Here is a 23,089-nt window from a genome sequence, read left to right on the forward strand (position 1 = left end):
TAGCAAGCTTGCTGAAGCACTTGTCCTGTGGAGGGAGCTGAATCAGGACAGCCCTCAGGCGGATTCTCACAACTGTCAAGCCTGGACCAGAGGCAGGAGTCCCAGTGAAGTCCCACCTCTATCACAAACTTAGTCTTCCCCAGTCCAGGCCTCAGTTTCCTCATGGGTGAGAAAGTCTGCACTGCAGTTGGCTGTGCTAATGGAGACCTCTTCTTTCCTAAATTTGACTGACACTTTCATCCATGTCCTGTGTGACCAGTCCACAGACCTAGCTGAAAGGCAGCTTAGTGGGGAGGGACCTAAGAGGGGGAAGGAAGATGTCTTTGGGGGGCCCAGGAAGAAAGAGTGAAGAAGCTTCCTAAGGGTACAAGTGCAGGGTGAGCTGCGGGGGGGAACCCCCAGGTGTGCTGGGGAGACCCAGTGTGTATCTATGTTGACGCTGGGCACACAGCAATGTTTCATCTGCCTACTCATTCAGCAGGTGTTAGCTGAGTGCTTGCTAAATACCAGGCACTGCTCTAGACACTGAGGATACAGCCATGAACAAAACAAACATTCCTGCCTTCAGGGTACTTATATTTTAGTGACACAAACAGACAGTAAATAGGAAAAAAATAAAGCATACATTATGCGTTAAGAAGAAAACACAAGGAGGTGATATAGGGCTGGGGATGGCTTCACCAAGAAGGTGACTTTCGAATAAAGAGGCGAAAGAAGTGAGAGTCAGACCCGTGAATATCTATGGGAAGGGCAGTCTGTGCAGCGGGAATGGCAAGTGCAAAGGTCCTGGGGCTGCAGTGTGGGTGGCATGTTGGAGGAGCAGTGAGGAGGTCTGTGAGGCTGGAGAGGAAAAGTGAGGGAGGGGCGGGAAGAGATGAGTTCAAGGAGGGAAGTAGGAAAGGGAAGATCTCATGAGAACATCAGCCTCTACTCTGAGACAGCAAAAGAGGGACATGACCAGACTCAGACTGAAACAGGCTCACCCTGGCTGCTCTGGCGAAAATGGACTCAAGGGGGTAAGGGTGGCACTGGGGAGACCAGTGAGGAGGATACCACAAACATCTGCTAAAAGACGGACCCACCCACAGAGTGGGCCACATGGAGCTTCAAGCTATGAGGCTGGAAGGGCCAGGCATTGTGGCCATGAAAGCAGATGGTCAGCTGGCTGAGGTCAAGGACATTCACAGGGTGAGGACAGATATGGACTGCCTGGATTCTAGTCTTGACTCAGCATGGCCCTGGGCCAGCCCATTCCTCTCACCGAGCCTAAAACAAAACTAATAATCAGAAGTGCACCCACAGGGTTGTCCTGAGAATTCAGTGAGTGTGTGGATGTACCAACTGCAGATAAACGGACGGTCCTGTCCCATCCTACCCTGTCCTGCCCACACCAGCAATGCCCCAATTCTCCACTAGGGGGAGCCTGGGCAATTCTTCCTCCAGCAGAAATGAAGTTTGCAAGCATCCATCCGGGCTCATCCAGGGAATTGCAGAAGTGCCCAGCATGGCCCTCTGGGGTGGGAATGAAAGCATGCCTGATCTGTCCTTCTAGCCTGGGATTCTGTGGTTGTGGGTGGCAGGAGTTAGTCTTCTCCAAGACATATTCTGAGCAGCCCAACAGTAGCTACTGAGAGGTCGCTACCTGGAGACCTGAAGCTCCCTCAGGCTCACACCATAGCCCCCAGATAACAAACCAGAGTTAGGTGGAAAGGAAAAGCCACCTGTGCTTGAAGATATCTGGTCTGACGTGAGCAGGACAGATGGCTTTTAGTTTACCTCTGCACGTTTGTGTGTTTACTTCCTCTTTTGGTCCACACATTATTCAGCGTGGCTTCTCGAACCTTCACTGAGCATCTGCCCTGTGGCAGGCTCTGTGCTGGGGGATGCTGTGATGCCACAGACGTGCAGGCTTATGAGCCTCCTTTGGCTGGCTCAGATAGCCAGCTGGGGTTTTGAATTTCTCAAGATCTCTCTCATCTCTTCGTTTATCTGAAGTCTAAAGAGTTCCACTAAGATTCCCTTAAAATAGACAAAGGGGGCAGGGCAGCCATGTAGGGATGCATAGGTTGTTCACTGCACAAGAACGGCCAGCTGACTGGGCATGTGGGGACTGAGATTCAGCCTGCTCTCCATTTGCCAAACCCTGAACCTTGGAGTGGGGCTGGATCCACTTATGGGGAGGAAGGAGTAAGGTCCTGAGACACAACCTGGGGGAAACCTCAAGATCAGCTCCGTGGCATCCCCTCTCTCTCTGGCTGTTGCTTCTTCACTATGCTCTCACAGGTCAGGAGACGAACATAAGGATGGATATAGCAAATCCCAAACGACTGTCAAACCTGGGTACTGGGGTTCTCTCCTTTCAGCCCACATTTATCTAGTATTGAGGATGTGCCAAGCACCATAAGAGGCACAGATTGCCTTTGAGGGTATCGTTATACCTTTCACCGTTGAGACAGAAGTATGGTCTGGCTCTCAGGGTCCTGCTTTTTCTCTTGCTAAGCGGATCTGAGCAATCAAGACTGGACTCTATCCTGGCCCTGCCACTTGGGCAAGGCAGTCTGTGTAAGTTGAGGGTCTCAGCTTCCTCCTCTAGGAAATGGGATACCATCAACAGCAACCTGATGGGGGTGTTGTGAAGGGCCAGCAGGCTGGGAAATGACCTGCTCATGGACATTCTCACTAGATGCTAGCTACTTCTAGAAAGCGGGGCCTTCCCCTCGCATCCTCATCACAGCCCCTGGAGGAAAACTATAAAAGATGCAAAGTGGTGAAGGTGACTGGAGGCAGGATTGAGGCCAAAGGTGCTGAGTGCTAGGCCAGGGCATCCGGCCTCCCCACACACCTTCTCAGCCCCCCAGGTCTCCCTCGCAGCTGGAGGAATTGCATGCTCAGATGTGGACAGAGGTGTTTCAGGTACAGGGGAGGCTGAGAGGGATGTTAAGTCAGGCCTGGGAGACAAAGAAGGGAGAGCGAGGCGGGATTTGACTTGCTGCAGTGCGTGTGCAGGTGGAGAAAATGCCCCAGGGTTCCCAAGGGGCCTGCTCTCAGAAACCACCCGCCGGGAGGGTCCCTGGGCCCCAACCTGCCCTGGTCAGGGGGCCCCACTCCCCACTCCACCCTCACCCTGCCCCATCCAGCCAAGGCTGGTGGACCCGAGCACCGACCCGCCTCCCCCAGCAGCCCTCCCACCGCTCCCTCACTTCCTCTGGCTGGCCGGCATGGTGGCAGCCCTGCCTGCTCCCCGGGGAGCCCGCCGCCAGGCCTGATGGCGCTGACGGAGGGAGGGAGGCCGCCAAGCTGTCAGTCTGGAGGTGCCCCTCGGAGCCCCTCCTGGCTGGAGCGAGGAGGGTGGGCCGGCACCGGAGCCGGGCTGTCAGGGCCTTCACAGAGACGAGGCCGGAGAGGCGCTGCCTGACAGCTCGCCCACCGAATTAGGACCATTTGCATGCTAATTTCCAGAGCTCTAACGGGCTGGCAGGCTGGCTGGGGGGTGGAGAGTGTGCAGAGAGAGGCGTCGCGGCCTCCCTGCCCGCCTGGAACAATGCTTGACTGATCTAGCTGCGTTAACGAGCAAATTATGGTAATTTTGTTATTACAAATGCATAGAAATTTCCAAAGCGGGCAGCCATTCAGGGCAGCTCCCTGCTCCTCCCCACTCCTAAATACCGAACCCCTGTTTGTCCACACGGGCCTGGCACCCGCTTCAGGGACAGAGGTTCTGGGGGACCAGGCTTCCTTCAGAGCCTCTTCAGGGAGGCCCAGAGCGAGCTGGTCTTAGGCCAGGGATCCCTTCCCATCTCTGGTCCAGCCCAGCACCCGCCAGACCTCACCCTCCTGTCCCCTGCGGGTCCCTGGGCCTGGCAGTCCCACCACATTCAAGCTGGTTTCTTTCCATTCTGAGCAGGTAATATGGGTGATTCTCCTCATGGGTGCTCCTAGGTCTTGGGAAATTCAGTGATTTCTCTGTTCACTTCATGAAGTGGGCTCAGCAGCCAGGAGGAGATCAGGGACGGTCCGATGAACGAATGAGTGAAGGAAGGAGGAAGGCGGGAAGGCAAGAGAGGAGAGAAGAGGGGAAGGGAGAAGGTGAGGGAGGAAGGCAGGGAAGGGAGGAAGGGAGGAAGAGCAGAACTTATTCTAGAAATGAGGACAGTTAGGAAAGACCCCACCGGGTCAGCTCGCTGGTGGTAGAATTAATCCAAGACCTCACCAGAGTTTATTTGCCAACTGGCAACCCCTCCTGGCATTTACAACTGTCCACTGCTAGAATTACAATTTGTCCCAGTTTTTCTGGTGATCTTCTTTTTGATTAAAAGTACGTGTTTGGAAGCACCCTCCGGAATGCATCCAGACAGAAACCTTTTCCAAGAAAGTGAGCTCCCCACTCCCAGCAGCGCAGTTTGGGTAGCTCCAGCCTCAGGGCAGGGTGGGCACGAAGCTGGATGGTGAGACCCCGTTAAAAACTAGTCCACTCGTGGGAGGGGCCAGCTGGTTCCCTCCCGGGCCTCTGCCTGTGACCCACTCGCAGTCCTCTGATTTTATACAGGGATTTCAGGTTCGGGCTGATGTTACTGAAAGATCAAGAAGCTGCCTCAAGTCCATTTTGGAAGTCAGTGAGGAGTAAATTGTCAATTACAGAGGAGAGCGGCACGGAGTCTGCTCCAGGTGGCCAAGGAAGCCTGGGCGGTCAGGCTCTCCGAGCAGGTGTTTGGGAGGCAGAGACCTAAATATGAGCTGAGACTTTATAAACTCAGCTAGGGTCGTGGCCAGATTTTTCTATTTGTCTGATTTTCTAATTGGGTCACAACTTCCAGAGGGCAGCCGAATGCAGGAAAAAAAAAAAAAAAAACACCCATAATCATTTCTTTTTGTCCAGCTGCCTTCCTCGGGGGAAAAACTGAGGGCAGGAGGAGTGAGGCCTCACCAAGGTCCCAGGCTGAAGCTCTGACCAACCTGGGGACAGCTCGGCCTGCATCCCAGGAGATGCTCCTGTGGCTGACCCGGTAGGGCCTGGGGAAGATCCGTGCTCAGGAGGGACATGACAAGGTTGGGGTGGGTGGATGGGTGCGGGAGTTGTGCTTCAAGTTGTTCTAGAAGCCAGGTCACCCAGGGACCACCCCAGGAAGGCCGAGCCTGCATGAAGTTGGGACAAAATGCTTCCTTTTTTGTCGCTTTGGTGAAGAAGTAGAGGGTGTGGGGGGTTATGTCCCACTAGCCCAGTGGGGACAAAGGGACAGGCTGTGGCCACAGGAAACAAAAAAGGCCTCTGACTGCTGTGTGACCTTGAGCATGTCCTTTCTTTGACCTCATCCTCATACTCCTGCGCTGGTTTCTAAGGTCAGTCTGGCCAGTCCATCCCTGGCGAAGTAGCTACAGAGTGTACAAGGGCCACCCCAGCCCTCTGCCAGGCACGAGTTAGAGGAGACCTCCTCACATCACGCAGACACACCCCACCCTAGACCCCTGCTAGCCGCCTGCGGTGCTGCACGTGCAGGCGGGCCCTCAGCTGGGGCTTCTGCTGAACCAGCACCTCTGTCGCTGCCTCCAGGCACCTGCTCTGGACGGCCCCCAAGGGTCCTGGGTGGTGGGTGGTGGGACATGACTGCTCTCCAGATTCCAATCCCCCTGCAGCCACTTCTGCAAGTGACTCTGGCTCCTTTCTGGGGAGTTCTCTTTCCAGGAATGCCCCCTCCTCCCGCCCCGAAAAGTACACAGAAAATCTGCAGAGTCACGAAGTTCTGGGGCCTTGGGGCTTTCCTTCAACCCAAGACCCCTCAGTGCAGACCCGGGACTTCCCCTTATGTCAGAGCGGCTCCCTTGTCTTGGGTCCCGCAGAGGGAGCGCTGTGCTTCTAACAGTCAAACTCCAAACTGGCAAAGCCTTTCCCTTGTCATCTGGACCCAACCACTGGCTAGCTGTGTGACCTTAGGCAAATTGCCATTCTTCAGCCTCAGTTTTCATCTCTGTGAAATGGGGCTAAAAACCGTGCCCTCCTGATGCTATGGTGGGGACCTGCTGAGACCACACACAAGAACTGTACTTTGTAAACATCTGTCCAGATGGTGGCTCATATTCTTCGCGTTGTTGTGAACAAGACCTCGAAATGGTCACAACTGTCACGCATCCTGCTTTGGCAGGACAATGCCCAAGGCACGCATGACCTGGGACTGCGCTTCAGACAAAAGGACGTGCTAACACAGTCGTCATCTGAACACTCCCTTTCCCTCCTCCTTTATGTCCCTGCTCTCCTTCCCACTCCTTCGCTCTCTTTCTCTCAGCTCTGGATCTTCCTGATTCAGATCCTTTATTTGTGCCGTTGCACATAGACTCCTTATAAAGAAAATTCATTTGTTCAGGGTCACCGCGTGGTTTTTCATTAAAAACAAATTACCCGCATTCAGGGAGGACATCTGGGCTTCTCAGGTCCCATTAATGACTATATTTCCAGCCTCCCCAGCCCGGTTGGGCTCCCCTTGCCTGTCACCCTGCGTTCGCGGCCCCAGGAGGACAATGAGAATGACAGTCAACTGAAAGGGAAAACATGAGGGATGAGGGCGAGAGGCGAGTCCCCTGAGAGGGGAAGGAGGGAAAAGTGAAAAAAATAAATAACTCAAACAGAGGGTAACAAGGGCCATTGTCTCAGCATCTTGCAGCGAGGAGCCAGAGCAAATATTGGAAGAGCAAGCTGGGGCGTGTAAGTTGAGCCGAAGCTCTGTTTAATTACAAAGTCGGGCCCCAAGCCCCAGACTCCGGGCTGGACAAGATCGGGAGGAGCATGTGGCCGATTCAAACAATCGATTCAAACAAATTCTCCAGCCCCTCATATCCGTGGGGCACCTACTGTGTGCAGGGACTGGATGGCAAGAGGATTCCAGCGGAGCATCCAGGAGCTGGGCGAGCCCAGTAACTCCAGCTCTCTGAACTCAGCTCACTTACCTCTGAAATGGGGATAAACATTCCAACCTCAAAGGTGCCTTCAAATTGCCACCAGGGGTGATAGGTGTGGCTCTCTTATAGACTGTAAAGCACCATGTGGCTGGGGGCGAGGCTTGTTGCTGGAATTAACTTAGGGGCAGAGGCAGTTTGGCTTCACTCAAAAGCATTTTCCTTTGAGAGGGCAAAGCCCCACTGCTCTCCCTGCCCCCTAAAAGCTCTGGGCGTTGCCAAAAATTCTCTGGAGAGAAGAGTCCCGGAGGGAGTGACCCACAGGCTTAGCGGTGGCGGCCGTCCAGCTGTGGGTCAGTAGCTGATGACGTTTTGGAGACAGGGGCTGTAGATACCAGTGGATCAACGGAAGATGTGAAGACGGCCCCGGTCGACTCAGCCTGGATTTTGGAAGGATTCTGGTATGTTCACAAGTAAAGCATGTCTCAGAACCTTTATGAATATAAAGGTCCCTGCCCCCAGTGAAGCACTCATTCCGGGTGTGGAGCCCCTGAAGGCCATCCTCGCCTGTCACGGCAGGGTTAGAGGACACAGTGACAGCCGTATGGGATTAACACAGCTCGAGGCTCCCTTCTCCTTCAGCTCCACCCCTTGGAAGTGATTTACCTGATTACACGTGAAAGCCTAAGGCCATTGCCTTAGCACGTCCCAGCCCCAGACCTGAAGGGAAATTGCTGCCCACGTGGAACAGTGGTGGCTGGCTTGGGAGCCCTCCAGTTCAGCAGAGGGCTGATATCAGCAGATTTAGAAGCCCTTGTGTTGCAGGACGAGAAAGCCCCCTATGGAGCATCTAATTCAATCTCCTTGCCCCCACCTCCTGCTTTGAGAGAGCAGGAAGTCCCGAGACCACATTCCAAGGTCACACTGTGAGGGTCTGGCAGCCGGAATCAAAACCCAGGTCTCCTGGACTTCAGTTGGACCTTCATGCCCCAGCACACTTTCCATCTCTGAGCCTTTGCTTCTGCAACTCTGTTCTTCCCCAATGTGGCAAAGCAGTCATAAAACCCACGTGGAGTTTCTCCCCAGTCCCAGCATCACTTCTACGCAAGGTTCACATGGGGCTTTAGTCACAGGCACTGCTCAGATCAGGCTACTCCAGACCCCTCATTCTCCATGCCTTGAAGGCACAGGAGCCTCCCCTCCGACTCACATTCAGATCTACCTGGGACAAGCCTGCCATCTGTCAAGGCTGCTGTTTGCAGCACTTCATGTCCCAGAGATTTCTAGTAATTGAGGCTCTGGGTCTTCTTACACATAATTCCTCACACAGCAATGCCCCTCCAACTTCTCAGACTGGCAAACTACCCTTCAAGGTGAAGCTCAGATGACCTTCTCCAGGAAGCCTTCCCTGATTTCTCTCACCTGCCCCAGTGCCCCCAGCAGACCTAGCAGCCTCTCTCCTGCATTTCCTCAGCACATTCCTAGATTTTAGCTCTAAACATAGCTTGCAGGAATGATATTTAATATCAGTGAGCCTGCTGGGCTGCAGCCCATGGGGTTTCAAAGAGTTGGACACAACTTAGCAACTAAACAACAATATCTCACAACTTCATCAAGCTGCCAGAAGTAAAGTCGCTTCTTATATTTTGCTTCCCTGGTGGCTGAGTTGTAAAGAATCGCCTGCCAATGCAGGAGATGCAGGTTTGATCCCTGGGTCAGGAAGATCCCTTGGAGAAGGAAATGGTAACCCACTCCAGTATTCTTGCCTGGGAAATCCCATGGACAGAGAAGACTGGCAGGCTACAGTCCATGGAGTCACAAAAGAGCTGGACACAATTTAGTGACTAAACAACTCACCAACTAGACTGTGAGCTCCCTGAGGGCAGGGGTTGTGTTTGTAACATCACACCTAGCCCAGAGCCAGCGCCTGGTGTTTCTCAGGAAATATCTGAGAATGAATGAAAGGACAAATGAATAGCTACCTGCCATTTCATCCTGGCTGTGTCTGCTGTTCCCCAGGGTCTATATTCCTGGTGTGGCAGAGTGAATGGAGGCCACTAGAGGGCAGCAAAGAGTCAGGAACAAGCAACAGGTGTGCGTGGAGTTCCAGGACTGCCTTGGAAAGGTAAGTAGGGAGCTTAGAAAGTGCCCAGGCCACAGGACCCACAGGAGCTCTGGTGAGAAGGTCATAAGAGCTAAGAACAAAGGCTATTCATTCCCTAAACAAACATGCTGGTGCTTGGGCCAGGGAGGCACTTGAGAAGGGAGCACTGATCCAATCTCACAGGATGCTCTAGCCTCTCCACCAAGTCCTCCCTGGCTTCTGCCGGCGCCTCCCAAACCTGCCCATTCTCATGCTTTAAGTTCTGGTTTTGGGGAAGGGTCTCTACACAAGGCCGACAAAGGTGTCCCTCTCACTCTCATCCACGGGTCTCTGCCATGCCTATGGAGCTGTGCAGAGTTCCAAAAGCTGACAAGTTCAAATCCTAACCTCATGGGCCACTGGCCTCCTCCTTAACCAGCTTCTCTTCCTGTCAACTCCACTCACCCAGCTGGGCTGGCTGGGCCATGCTCCCCCTCACATGAACCGACTCCAGTCGCTGAGCTGGACCCACGCTCAGCCCGCTGCCTCCCTCCTCTTCAGATGGCCAATGACACGCTGCTTACAGCCCAGCTTCTGGCCCCTTTACCAGGACATCTTTCTCATTTGGACCAACCCCAGGTGTCTCCATTTCTTCCAGGCATTCACCCTGCTCCTGCTTAGCAGCACGTTTGCTTGTGACTGGATTCTTTTCCAATTTGGACCTCCCATTGATCCACAGGCTCCAAGGGACGTGGGCTCTGCTAGAAAGCTCTTGACTTGATGCCAGCTGGGCAAGGCCAGCTTTAGGCATGCCTGCTAGGCTTCTCTCCTCACCACCACACCCAGCTCAGACCCCAGTATAAGCAACAGCAATTGTAAATAATAATAATAAATAACACTTACATTGCACTTAATATGTGCCAGGCAAACTTCTAAGAGTTTTTACATATATGACAGTCATCCCTAGGTATCTGCCAGGGTTAGGGACCAGGACCCCTGTGGACATCACAATCCACCAATGCTCAAGTTCTTCATATAATATGATGTAATATTTGCATACAACCTATGTGACCCTCCTGTATACTTTAAATCATCTCTTGAAAAATTGCAATACCTAATCCAATGCGAGTGCTATGTAAACAGTTGGTAACATTCGAGTTTTGCTTTTTGGAATTTTCTGGAATATTTTATGACTATTTTCTATCCATGGCTGGTTGAATCCATGGATGCTGAACCCATAGATCCAGAGGGCCAACTGTACATCATTTAATCCTCATTCTTATTATCATCATCCCTATTTTATAGATGAGGAGGAAACAAGGATCCAGAGAAGTTATATAACTTGCCCCAAGTCACACAGCTGGTGAGAAGCGGGAGGGTGATGCAAAACCAGGCAGCCTGGCTCCAGGTTCATGCTCTCAACCACCAGGCTCCTGGCTTCACCACGCGGCTGCCACTGCAGGCCCTCAGGGCAGCTCAGCCTCCATGGCTGCACTGTTGTAGTACTGAGTTGAGCTCTCCCAGACAGCCCAGTCCCAGCCACTCCCCCACCCCCACCACCTTTTGTATGGCATCTACAATTGCCTGAGTGCCACTATGGGCCAGGCACTCTGCCAGGAACCAGGGACACAGAGGTGAACAAGATAGACTGAGCCTTGTGTGCTGTAAAACCCTCGAGTTCTGTGCAGACCTGGGGGGAACTGGATACGGAAGGAATAAACTAATTAAATTAAATTCCTCCCACTGTGCTTAAATAATGAATGAAAAGAACAGAATGTCTTGAGAAGGGTGTGATGGGGGTTTAGATGGTGTGGTGGGCAGAATAACACTCTGCCCCCCCCCCGAATAACACTTCCCCCAACAAAGATATCTGCACCCTAATCCCTGGAACTCATGACCACATCGGGTTGTATGGCAAAGGGGAATTAAGGTGCTAATTAGCTGACCTGAAGATAAGGAGATTATCCTGGATTAAGCAGGTGAGTCCATTAAAACTACAAGGGTCTTTGTGAGAGGAAGAAGGAGCAGGAGAGAGCAAACCTGGAAGATGGCAGATGATAAAGACTCAGGCCAGGGATGCGGAGCATTTTCAAGCCAAGGAAGGCAGGAGACGATTCTCCCTGGGTGACCTCCAGAAGGCACACAGCCCTGCTGACACCAGGACTTCAGCCCAGGGAGACCCAGTTTGGATTCCCAACCTCCAGAACCATAAAATGAGAAATTACTGTTGCTTTAAGTCAGTCACTAATTTGTAGTGACTTGTCATAGCAGCAAGAGGAAACGAATACATATTTGGTGAAGCCGTAGGTGAAAACGTGGGAGTGAGAGGCAGCCAGGCAGTCTGGGCCAGTGGCAGTGGGAGTAACGGAGCGGGCTGAGTGCAGTAAGCAGAGGAATCGCCCTGTGAGGGGGACTAGGTGCCTCCATCCCTCCCACGGGAGTCCAGGACCCGCTGCCTGCCCACACTACCTCACTGGCCTCAGGGGTCCACTCCAAGCTCACCATCACCTCCCACTTCTTCAAGAAAGCCATCAGTTGAGCGATTTCAATGAATGGCATCTAGAGGTGATGTACACCCATCTACAGTGAGCAGAGCTTCCAGGACAGAGAGCCCACCAGGCTCCTTCTAGGGCCTTTGTCAAACAGCTGCTTGTCTGCTGCAGCCCAGGGGAGGTAAACACAACATGGTCAGGATTTCCTGGCACTCTGGCCTGAAGCCCCCAAAGAGGAGTCCAGAAAGGGGTGTGAGGGCAAGGCGGGTTCATCTCAAAGACAGTCGATTACCTTGCTTCTTAGACTCACTGAAGCCAAAGGGCAGTGAATGCCCCCATCTTTCCCCCAGCCTAGAATTTTTAAGAGTTTCAAATGCCATGTCAATATCCGTTGTGCAAATACCTTCAGGCGGGAATCAACTAGTTACACTGGTCAAGATACTATGGAATCTTTGGTGCAAAACTTTTGGCATTTGCTGGAACTTGATGAAAATAAAATGTGAAAACTGTCTCCATGCTGAGCTGATGTGATGTGCCGTGTTTGCTTTGTTCAACGTAACTAATTAGCCAAGGGCTGTGCAGGGTTGGCAGAGCCACAGGAACTGAATCTACAAACGCTCAAGCAGACCAAGTCGCCCTGATCTGCATATGTGAACACATCCTGAAATCAGAGAGGATGGACAACCCCAACAGCAGAACCAAATTCGAAATAAACAGGAGTCTAAACCACCAAGACTGTGGTTCGTATGGAAAAACATACTATTTTTCCAGGCCCCAAAATTCAATTGCCAAAGTGTACCCCGGACATAATCCCTTTTCAATGTATTCTAAAAGAAAACTTCATCTATGGAAGTCTCTCTTATAATGAAGAGGTGGCAGTCAAATGTTTCCCAGAACCTGTGCTGTGCTGTGCTAAGTCGCTTAGTCGTGTCTGACTCTTTACGACTCCATTGGCTGTAGCCTGCCAGGCTCCCCTGTACATGGGGATTCTCCAGGCAAGAATACTGGAGTGGGTTGCCATGCCCTCCTCTAGGGGATCTTCCCAACCCAGGGATCGAGCCCAGGTCTCCCACATTACAGGTGGATTTGTTACTATTTGAGCCACCAGGGAAGCCCTTCCCAGAACCTAGGTAGGAAAAACAGCTCAGAAGATTTCAGTTTCCCTCGGGATTCACTTCCTGGCTGGAAGGGAGGACTGTTTCATATAGTGATACTGACTTCAGCCTTCTGGGCTCCAGGACTGTGACAGAAATTTTCCCATTGTCTTAAGTCAACAAATTTGTGCTAACTTGTTATCGCAGCCACAAGAAACTCATATGCAGGTCAATATTAATTTTTCCTCCCTCCTGCCTTTAGCCAGACACTCACATAAAAGGACCTACTCTGTGTTATGGGCTATGAGGGGTGCAGATATGAGTAAGGTAGAGGACCCACTGTGCTGAAAGGTGGGCTAGATCTGGGCAGTTTCAGCAAAGACTACGAGTGTGGGCCAGTACTGCCCCCATGAAGCCATTCAAGAATGCGTCTGGAAATCCTGTTGGAGACAGAGTCCCAGAGATGTGATGCTGCTGTGGACACTGGGGAACAGGAGCTAAGGACCTGCTTGCTGAGCGTGGAGTCGCAGCCCTGACACCAGGTCTGGTGCTGAATGAGTGCTGGGGCTGCATGAGAAGAGAAAGCAGGAAGAGAAGGAAAACAGAAGGGAGGGAGGGTGCAGAGAGAGGCGTGGGGCTTCCCTGCCGCAACGCCTGTCTTCCTTCCCCCTCTCCATGCACCCTGCCTCTCTGCAGAGTCCCGGCGGGCTCCGTGGCCGCCCCTGGTAGGTTCCGTTAGGCTGTGCTCATGTGCAGGCCGGTGGTTCCTGCTGCCACCATTAATGGTACCTGCCGGGGGCTCTGCTGGAAGCCCCAGCCATTTGTATCCTGAGCCTGGTAATTAGGATTGGAGGAATCCCAGGGGCTGGAGGGCACCTCTGTCTGGAGAAACTTGGGCAAGTTCAGCCTTGCTCTGAACTCGGCCTCTTTGGAGTTGGCAGCAGGGACCGGCAGGGCCAGCCGAGTGGCCCCGCTTCACCCGCCCATATGCCCTCAGGACTGGACCTGGGGCTGCCACCTCTCCCTCTGCCACCACTGCAAAGCATGCATGAGGGTGCACAGGGTGGCAGAGGGCAGGAGTGCTGAACTGGAGGCAGAAGACCTGGATTCAAGACCTCCCACCTCCAAGCTCTGCAGCTGCGGGCAGTTCCCTAACTTTTATGAGTCTCACTAGCCTCCTTCTGACCCTGGGGACCCTGCCCACCTCACAGGTTGTAACATCGAAGGGCTCCTGGGCAAGCACTTTGCACTTGACAAAGTGATCCACAGCCACGAAGTTACTGGGCAATCCTAACTTGCTAAAGGCTGGGAGACAGTGGGGATGGAGGCAGGCAGAAGGGTGTGTGTCCCGCTGCCTCCCTCTCTTGCCCTGAACATGGTGGCTCTGCCGTGACCCCTCCTGGAGGCAGAAAAGGCAAAGCCTTTGCAGGCATGGATCTGGCAGGCCTCCCCGGCATTGGCAAGGCCCAGGGCAAGAGTACACACAGAGGCCATTTCCCATATGTCTCATATTTAAAAGTCATAAATCAAGCTAACAAACCGTTAAATGAAATATGCTCTGTCCTCCTACCTTGTTAAATAGTCTCCGTAATAACCTGGAAGACCAGGAGCGAATTTAGAATTCTGGGTCTCCTCAGAGCCTGTGCCCGGCCCTGGCTGCATGGGGAAGGCCCACCTGAGCCCTGATCCGCCCGGCTTCCTTCCCCACGCCCAGCCTGCTCGTCTTCACTGGCCTTGAATGCAGGTGTGGACACCCAGGCTTCACGTCCACACTTTGTTCACATTGCCCACAGTCAACCCTGGGCCCCAGGGTGTGCACGTCGGTTATGTGGGCTGGCAAGAAGCCTGAAGGGGCTTAGGGCTGTTTGGGCAGGGGCCCTCCTGCCTGGGCCTCAGGGTGGTTCATGCCGAGTCAGGGCTTCTATTGTGGCTCCACCTCCTACTTGCTGGGCAGCTTAGGACGCCCTAGCTCCTCTCGCATGGCAACCCACTCCAGTATTCTTGCCTGGAGAATGCCATGGACAGAGGAGCATGGTGGGCTACCATCCAGGCAGTCGCGAAGAGTCCGACACGACTGAAGCAACTTGGCATGCACACAGCCCCTCTCCAACCTTCAGCCAGGTCCCGTGCCCCTCTGTGAGGCCGGCGAGGGGTGTCTGAGGGACAGTCAAGGACGCCCCTGTCTCTGACATCCTCCCAGGTGCTGCCACTGGTTGACAAAGAGGCCAAGAAGGCTGAGCTCAGCCTGATTTTTTCAGGTTCACTCCTCAGAAGCAGAGAGGTCACTGGGACCATGTGGGGAGGGATGCCCCCCAGGAACCCCAAATGCCTCCTGCTGCAAAGACGCAGACAGCACAGACTCACCAGGTACCATCCCCGTCAGCGTCGGCGCCGAGTAGCTGCCCTGTCCGGCGGGGGGCACGTGCGGAGGGTACCCAGGGAGGGTCGTGCTCGCCAAGTCGCGGCCTGAGGAGTCAAAGCAACAAATCACAGGGTGAGCATCCCCACGGCCAGCTGCTCCTGTCCACAGTTCCCCTGACATCTGCACATTTGTCATGTCTGGATGCTTGATGCCAGTGTGCACGGGCACACACGTGCGCGCACGCACACACACACGTACTCACCCACCCCTCCTGCCGGGCTCCACCAGCAGGAAGCAAGGATGGCTCAGTCGGATCCCTGGGAAACCAGAGCTCTGACCACACCCCTTGCTCTCTGCTCCCCAAGTAGGGCTTGGACTTCTCCGTCAACACTCCGTTGCTTCTGCTGGGCCTTCTGCACACGGCCCAGCACCACCATCTTCCAAGACCAGCTCAGCCATCTTCCAGCCACCCACAGTGGGCAGGGCTCTGCCTGCCTCAGACCCAAATCTGCTCCTTACTGACTTTTTCCTCTTTGGACCAAGATCTTGTCATTCTTTCAGTGATGGTGCAGGAAGCACCTCCTGACACCAGACACTGTTCTGGGACATAGAGGTTAAGGCCTCGGCCGTTGGGGGCAGAAGTCCAGCGGGCATGTGTTCCCCTCATCGCAGGCTGCCAGCCTAAGGGCAGGGGTGACACCTCATTCAACACCCAGAAAACCTACCTCCACCACAGGGCTCGGCACCTAGTAGGTCTCCGTGAATAAATGTGTGAGTGAATGGTCTGGGTTCCAGGCCAAGTGGAAGAAAACCCCAAAGCAATAGAACTCTGAAAGGACCCTGAGGTTCGGCGCTCAGGGAAAGAGTGGGCTTATAGCTCTCCAAACATTGATGATCCCACGTATGTACTAAGATACTCACGCATAAGAGCAACAATCCAGACCCCGGAAGATGGGACTGTTCAGTGGTTACCTACTGAACTCTGAGGACAAGACCCCACCCTTGGAGGAGGAATTGGCAGTTGCCCCTAAAAGAAAGGGATGCACCTGCTGTCAGACTCTGAGATGTGTAGAGACAGCCCAGGCTGGGGCTGTTCTAACGGGTCGGCTTCCCTACCTGAAGGTGCTCTGGGTGGAGCACCCACCCAGCCCTGGGCCCAGGCTCCCACTCCTGGCGACAACAAACCACAAAGGCTTATGTAGAAATTGTAAACACCAGGCTCTGTTTTCAGTCTTTTAAATCATTAACTCATTTAACCCTCAACAACACTATGAGGTAAAGTACTGATACTGTCCCCACTTTACAGGATAATGAAACAGAAAGATCAAGTAATTTGTCCAAGGTTGCACAGTAAGGACTTGAAGCCAAGCAATCCAGCGGCAAAGACCATGGGTTTAGTCACTCTATTCTACTGCCCTGTACATGTGCCTGGCTGGGCTTCTGTCCCCCGATTCTCAGCTAGGACAATAGGCTGAGCCCTGTCTTTAGGCTACACTGTCGCTAGCCTTACTCCATCATGCAGAAAGAAATTCAACTACACAGTTTTTGTAATATATGTGCTGGAATGAAAGCAAGGACCACAGTGGAGGAGGGAGGCCAGATCTGCCTCCTGGAAGATGGACGCGTTACCCTGATAGGAGGCTACCTGCTGTACGGGGGTTCCTGGGGCCAAGCTCCAGGAGATCCATACCCCACCCATCTTCCTGAGATGGATAAGAGGGTCCTGAGAAGGGAAGGGATTGGCCCACGACACTCTCCTCATTTCAGGCAAGGCTGGAACTGGAATCCAGCTCTCCTATTTCCTGGGCTTTGGTTCTTTTTTCAACAGGGATTGTCCTTTCGGTCACATCTGAACCTCAACAGTTTCTGCTGCTGTTACATACACTTTAAACCCTGATCCGCAAAACGGAAATGCAGTGCCTCGCCAAGGTACTCAACTCAAGAAGCTAGATAAAAAAGCAATAAAATGAACCTAGGGAAAGGAGGAGGAAGGAATCGATAAAGAAAAGCAGAAAATAATGAATTAGGAACCAGAAAAGCAGCCACAATAATAAAAACACGCAATAATAAATAGTAAATTCAACCAAGAGTTGTTATTTGCAAAGACCAATGAGATGGACAAACCAAGGACCAGACTCAAAAAAGAAGGCACAAATTTCGAGATGAGGAATGAGAAGATACAGCCAGAGATATGGGAAAGATGACATTTAAAAAACATAGAAACATGCATGGATGCTCTATGCTGCCAAACGTGGAAATCTCGTGAAAAGGCACAATTTTCTAGGAAAACATGAATTACCAAAATTAACTCAAGAAGAGGTAGAAAATATTAACAGCCAAATCACATCAGAAAAGGTTGTTTAGAGTTATTTTTAAAAGTAATATGCCTTGTCCATGTAGTTTTGGGGGCATTTGTTTTTGTCTTTGGAAAGTTCTTTTAAAATTTCAAGGAATACACACTTATATTATTAAGCTGATCCAGGATATATAAAGCTAAGAAAATGTTCATTTTGCCAAGGTGGCAAAATCCTGATATAAAAATTTAACAAAGTCACTCAAAAATGAAAATTAATGGCTGGTCTCACAATTTATTAATATGTAGGCAAAAAAAATCTACTCTCTCATTGATGAAGCAATATAGAATAGTACACCATGACCAAGTAAGCTTTATTCCAGGTATGCAAGGTTGCTTCAATATTAAAACATTGGTTGGGAATTCACATTACTATGTCAAAAATTCACATTAATATATTTAAATTAATATATTTAACATGATTATATCAAAAGCTGTGGAAAAGGCATTGGCTAAAACTAAAGAACACTTATGACTCAATAATAAAAAGACAAACAACCCAGTGTAAAAATGGGCAAAGGACTTGAAAACACATTTGTCTAAAAAAGATATACAAAAATGGCCAATTCCCTATCAGGGAAATGCAAATCAAAACCACAGTGAAATACCATGTCACACCCACTAGGATGTCTATAATAAAAAAGACAGTTTATGACAATGTTAGAAAAGATGTGGAAAATTGGAACACTTACACTCTGTTGGTGGGAATATAAAATGGGGCAGCCACTTTAGGAAAGTCTAGAAGTTCCTCAAAAAGTTAAGCATAGCCTTACAGTGTCTCCCAAGAAAAATGAAAACATGTGTCCACTCAAAATGTGTACATGCATGCTTCAAGCAACATTATTCATAATAGCCAAAAGAGTAGAAACAATTCAAATATCCATCAACTGATGAATGGATACCGAAAGCGGTGTATATTCATACAACACACTTCAGTTCAGTTCAGTTCAGTCACTCAGTCGTGTCCGACTCTTTGCGACCCCATGAATCACAGCACGCCAGGCCTCCCTGTCCATCACCAACTCCCGGAGTTCACTCAAACTCATGTCCATCGAGTCGGTGATGCCATCCAGCCATCTCATTCTCTGTCTCCCCGTCTCCTCCTGCCCCCAATCCCTCCCAGCATCAGAGTCTTTTCCAGTGAGTCAACTTGTCGCATGAGGTAGCCAAAATATTTCAGTTTCAGCTTTAGCATCAGTCCTTCCAATGAACACCCAGGACTGATCTCCTTTAGGATGGACTGGTTGGATCTCTACTTAGCAATATAAAGGAATGAAGTACTGATACAACATGGATGAAGCGGAAAGAAGCCCATCACAGAAGACTACCTACTGTATGATTCTATTAACATAAAATGTACAAAATAGGCAAATCTGTAAAGAGAAAAAGTAGATTGTTGGTTGCCTTAGGCTGGGAGTGGGAAATAGGGAGAAGGAGAGAAACTGCTAATGGATATAACGTCTTTCCAGGGGCATGATGCAATGTTCTAAAATTGGCCATGGTGATGGTTGCGTGACTTTGTGAGTGTCCTAAAAACCATTGAATTGTAGACCTTATATGGGTGAATTTTATGGTATGTGAATTATGTCTCAATAGTACTGTTATGTTTTATTATTGACATCTATCATCACCATCATCTTGAAAAAGAAAAAGTCATTTGACACCAAAAATGTAGGAAGGACATAATATTAAACGATTTCTTAAACCAAATAAATTTGTCTTTATGGGAAAAATATACAACAAAATAAAAGATTAATAAATTGAATTATTTAATAAAATAGACCAAAAACCTCTTGCCTGGTTAAAAACAATATGTGTGTGCCAAGTTGCTTCACTCGTGTCCAACTCTTTGTGACTCTATGGGCATGGCCCGCCAGGCTCCTCTGTCCATGGGATTTCCCAGGCAAGAATACTGGAGTGGGTTGCCATGCCCTCCTCCAGGGGATCGTCCCAACCCAGGGATTGAACCCATGTCTCCTGCAGCTACCTGCATTGCAGGCAGAATCTTTACTGCTGAGCCACCAGGGAAGCCCAGAAAACAATATAAGCAAAGTCAAATGATACATGGTGGACTGGAGGAAATTATTTGCAGCATATACCATAGATAAATGGCTACTATCCCTATATATAAAAAACTCATAAGAATCAAAGGGAAGAGCCCAAAAATCTCACAGAAAAATGGGCAAAATTCAGGAACATAAAACTGTTATTTGTTGGGTGACTGGTCAACCAACAGAATAACAGCTTCCTTTGAGGTTCCTATGAGCCAGGCTCTGGGCCAGTACTTCACAGGGCTTATCTCAGTCAACAACCCCAGAAGGTGGGTGCTGTTATCATCCCCATTCTACAGATGAAGAGATGAAGGTTCCAAGCAGCTGATGTATGTGCCCAAGGTCATACAGCTGATGATCATGATCGCTAACATTTTTGCAGCACTTACTGTATTTTAGGCCTTGTTCTAACACTAGGAAGAGTTCTGAACACTGTTCACTGTGTTTTATAGATATTAACTCATTTACTCCTCAAACACTCTATAGGTCCAATATCCCCATTTTACAGATGTGGCACTAAAACACAAGAGGTTAGGCACCTGCCCGGGATCTCACAGCTAGTGAGAGAAGCACGGCCAAACCCAAGCATTCTGGCACCAGATCCCTCTCACTCTCCCAAGACACGGGGCACTTGTTCTTTCCCCATCCCTAAACTGGGGATCTCCAGATTGCAAGAGCTGCTCCCATCCTCCCTCCCCTGCACTGTCAGGGCACACAGTAGGTGCTTAGAAAATACCCGCCAAGGTGAAAATTAATCAAAAGACATTGGCTCTACCACCTGAAAGGAACTTTGGTTCCCATCTCCCCAAAGTCTCAGAAAGCCCTTCACTGTGAAAGCCACAAGATAACCAGGCCTCATTTATCTGTTTTTTGCTTGGATGCAACTTTTTCTTTTTCATATTCGGCCCATTTCTACGTAGGCTCTCTCTACGTACACTAATGGGGGGAAATGTGAATCCAATTAACTTCAAATTTAGCTCATAATGAACTTATCTCATTTTGCTACCAGCTCCATTCTCATCGTGTGGCAGTAATTAACCACTGGGGGTTGTCACTCCCAGACACATGACATGGAGATCCTCCCAGCCCCTCACTTCAAACCCTTACAGAATTCATTACCCTGACAGTACGCAAACCCTTCACTTTGAATACCACAGGGCACCAACCAAACTCCCCCTCTATCTGCCCGAATGTGAGTATGAGCAAGAAAAAGAAGAAAGTGAGCCACTGAGAAGCCTTGAGTTATTGTGAATGAGATGGGAGCAAGAGGCTGCTGATAGCTCCATGGCCAGAGAGGGTCTGACTGCCTAGACAGCCCTGGGTTGGAGGTTCTCCCCAGAGGCGGGAAGTCTCCACCACAAAGTCCAAGCTCTAAGGAACATGGCAGAGTTGATCAGGGAAAGCTAAGTCCTTTGCAGACTGGCGATCATATCCACCGGGGACTGTTAATGCTCAGGAAGTCTGAACATCCCAGGCAGAGGCAACGGTGACTTGTGTGACCTTAGGTGAGTTCGACCACCTCTCTCAGCCTTCATTTTCCTATCAGAACACTCAAGCAGTGGGAACAGATAGCCTCTGGGGATTTTTTCTGTTTTAACATTCTACAGCTCAGAGGCCTCATTTTAGCCCTGTGTTGATAGAAGTGGAGGCTGGCGCCAGCTGCTATAAAGATGCCCACCTTGCCGCAGCACTCCTACCCGCAGTATCAGGCACCCTGGATCCCCTGGATTAAATCCTAGTGAAAGGAAGGTAAGCACCAGTCTTGTTTTCCTGTCTTCAGGAAAGGATCTTATGGCAGGAGATGAGGCTGTCAACCTGCACTTTGTTGCCAAGGACACCTCATCAAATGTTCCCACAGGAGATCAGGCACTTGGCTTGGAGAACAGCTTTTATTCAGTGGTGGCTAGTTTTCAGATGTTGGAACTCTGGATTCATTTCATTTGGGAATCTCCTGTCTATGTGAATGTTGACTCAACTCCAGTTTGTAAAATATACACTGAGGGCCAAAGAAAATGTATCCAAAGACCACGTTTAGCCCCCATGGCCAATTTTCAACCTTTCTCATTCTCAAAGCTCTCGAGTCCTATCTGAACCATCCCATACCACCATTCCACCAGTTTCATCACCTCCCAGGCCTTTTAAGCACAAGAGCCCAGCCTGGGTGTCCAGGTAACTACCAAAGAGGTAGCCACCAGGCAGGGACAGAACGGGTCAGGGGATGGAGGAAAAGCCCTGCAGGAGGTGACTCCTGAGACCTGAAGCATGACCACAACCAGCTCCCTGGGGCCATCTCCTGCCACCTTGTTTCATGGGTGACAGCCCCAGCCTCCCAGCCACGCTGGCTTCCCAGACACCCCTCCTCCCTCGAGCCCAGTCAGTCCCCAAGCCCCTCCTGACTCTCCATTGCGTGGTGCCCTCTCCTCCCTGGCCCAAACTGCGCAGGTCAGACTGTTCTTCCCTTTGCTCTGTTTTCTAGCAATCTCATCTCAGTCCCCTGCCCTTCCTGCCACACCCTCTGTGGCCATTTCTTCCAGAGCCCTGGCATCCAGCCCCTGATCCCCTTGGCTCACACTGAAGGACAACTTGGAATCACACAGAAACTCAGTGAAGGCTGAACCCAGTGAGGGCTCTGAAGCTAACACTTCCGATTCTGTCTTGGTTCAATAATTTAACCAGAACTGCAGACACTTCCACTTCTATGACATTTTCTCAGAAAGCTCTTCCTCAGAGTCATGGAACCATGAGAAACCCTTTTGCATGTTAAGAAACATTATTAAAACTTTAAAAGAAAAGGTCATAAAGGTGGGAATCATAGCCTTTTCACGTCATGGGGCACTGTTAACTGTCATACCCAGGGATCATATCTCTAAGAGAATGTACCTGTGTTTGGAGATTCTTTACTACTTGATTAGAGCCCAGAAAAGGGGAAGTTACATGTGAATGTGTAGATTTATCTCAAATAGAAAAGAAAACTCCAAAGGTTTGGGTTTATTGCCCCATAGGACATTAACTGATTCTGTATCTAATCCAGAAATTTTATTCCAACATTCAAAAAAATTGCCTTTCTACATGGACGATATAAACCCTGTTCCTCAAATGTTCTTGGAACCACTTTTATCTTTTTATAGGTTCACTCATTAATTTACGAGTTGAATAAAATCTTCACATGTGCTCATTCGATATTTATACATGAGTTATGTTCTTAATTCTTTAAAAATTTACATTTTCTCGCTCGTTACAGGAAAAAGTCAACCAACTCTGAGTGAGATGAATTGAAGGTTTTCAACCAACACCAAAGCAGGTGACAGTAAACAATTGCTATCTTAGGGGAGGGAGAGAGGAGCAAACCTACAGCCAGGATCTGGTACGGGGATTAATCCGGCTACACAAACCCTGGTGTGTGCCTATACGTGTGCATACACCACCAGGTATCTTTGTTCCAGCTGGTGTTTGAAGCGTGTGACAGTTTGAATGGGGGTTGCTCCCTGCTCTGGAGTCTCCCTTTGTTCAGACCTGCCACAGGCAAAGGATGTGTGAGCCGGGAGTGCAGACAGGGAGCATTCAACCTAGAGGGGGAAAGGCTGCCGTGAGGCAGCACACAGCACACAGCATGTGTCCTAAGTCTCCTCAGTCGTGTCCCACACAGAGTGGACAGGCCCATCCAGTCATTAAGGCAGACCTGGCCATCTCCTAAGGACAGGTTTATTAGCCATTAGTTTAGGTAGTGCTATTTACTGAGAAATAATAACCCTCAATTTCTTTTCCCCAA

The 23,089-nt window shown here is 50.5% G+C and overlaps 1 protein-coding gene across 4 annotated transcripts in view; it reads right to left on the minus strand.

Moving 5' to 3' along the window:
• Positions 1 to 23,089, minus strand: part of PAX5 (paired box 5) — a 187,323-nt gene that overhangs the window by 29,537 nt on the left and 134,697 nt on the right. For all 4 annotated transcript variants that reach the window (XM_088837981.1, XM_088837978.1, XM_088837979.1 and 1 more), the window contains one exon: positions 14,919 to 15,020. In XM_088837981.1, the coding sequence (XP_088694107.1) occupies positions 14,919 to 15,020 (102 nt within the window). The remainder of the gene's footprint in view (positions 1 to 14,918; positions 15,021 to 23,089) is intronic.

The sequence above is a fragment of the Moschus berezovskii genome, chromosome 7, assembly GCF_049115385.1.
Source record: "Moschus berezovskii isolate FMDL1 chromosome 7, NW_MosBer_1.0, whole genome shotgun sequence".
Classification (NCBI taxonomy): domain Eukaryota; kingdom Metazoa; phylum Chordata; class Mammalia; order Artiodactyla; family Moschidae; genus Moschus; species Moschus berezovskii.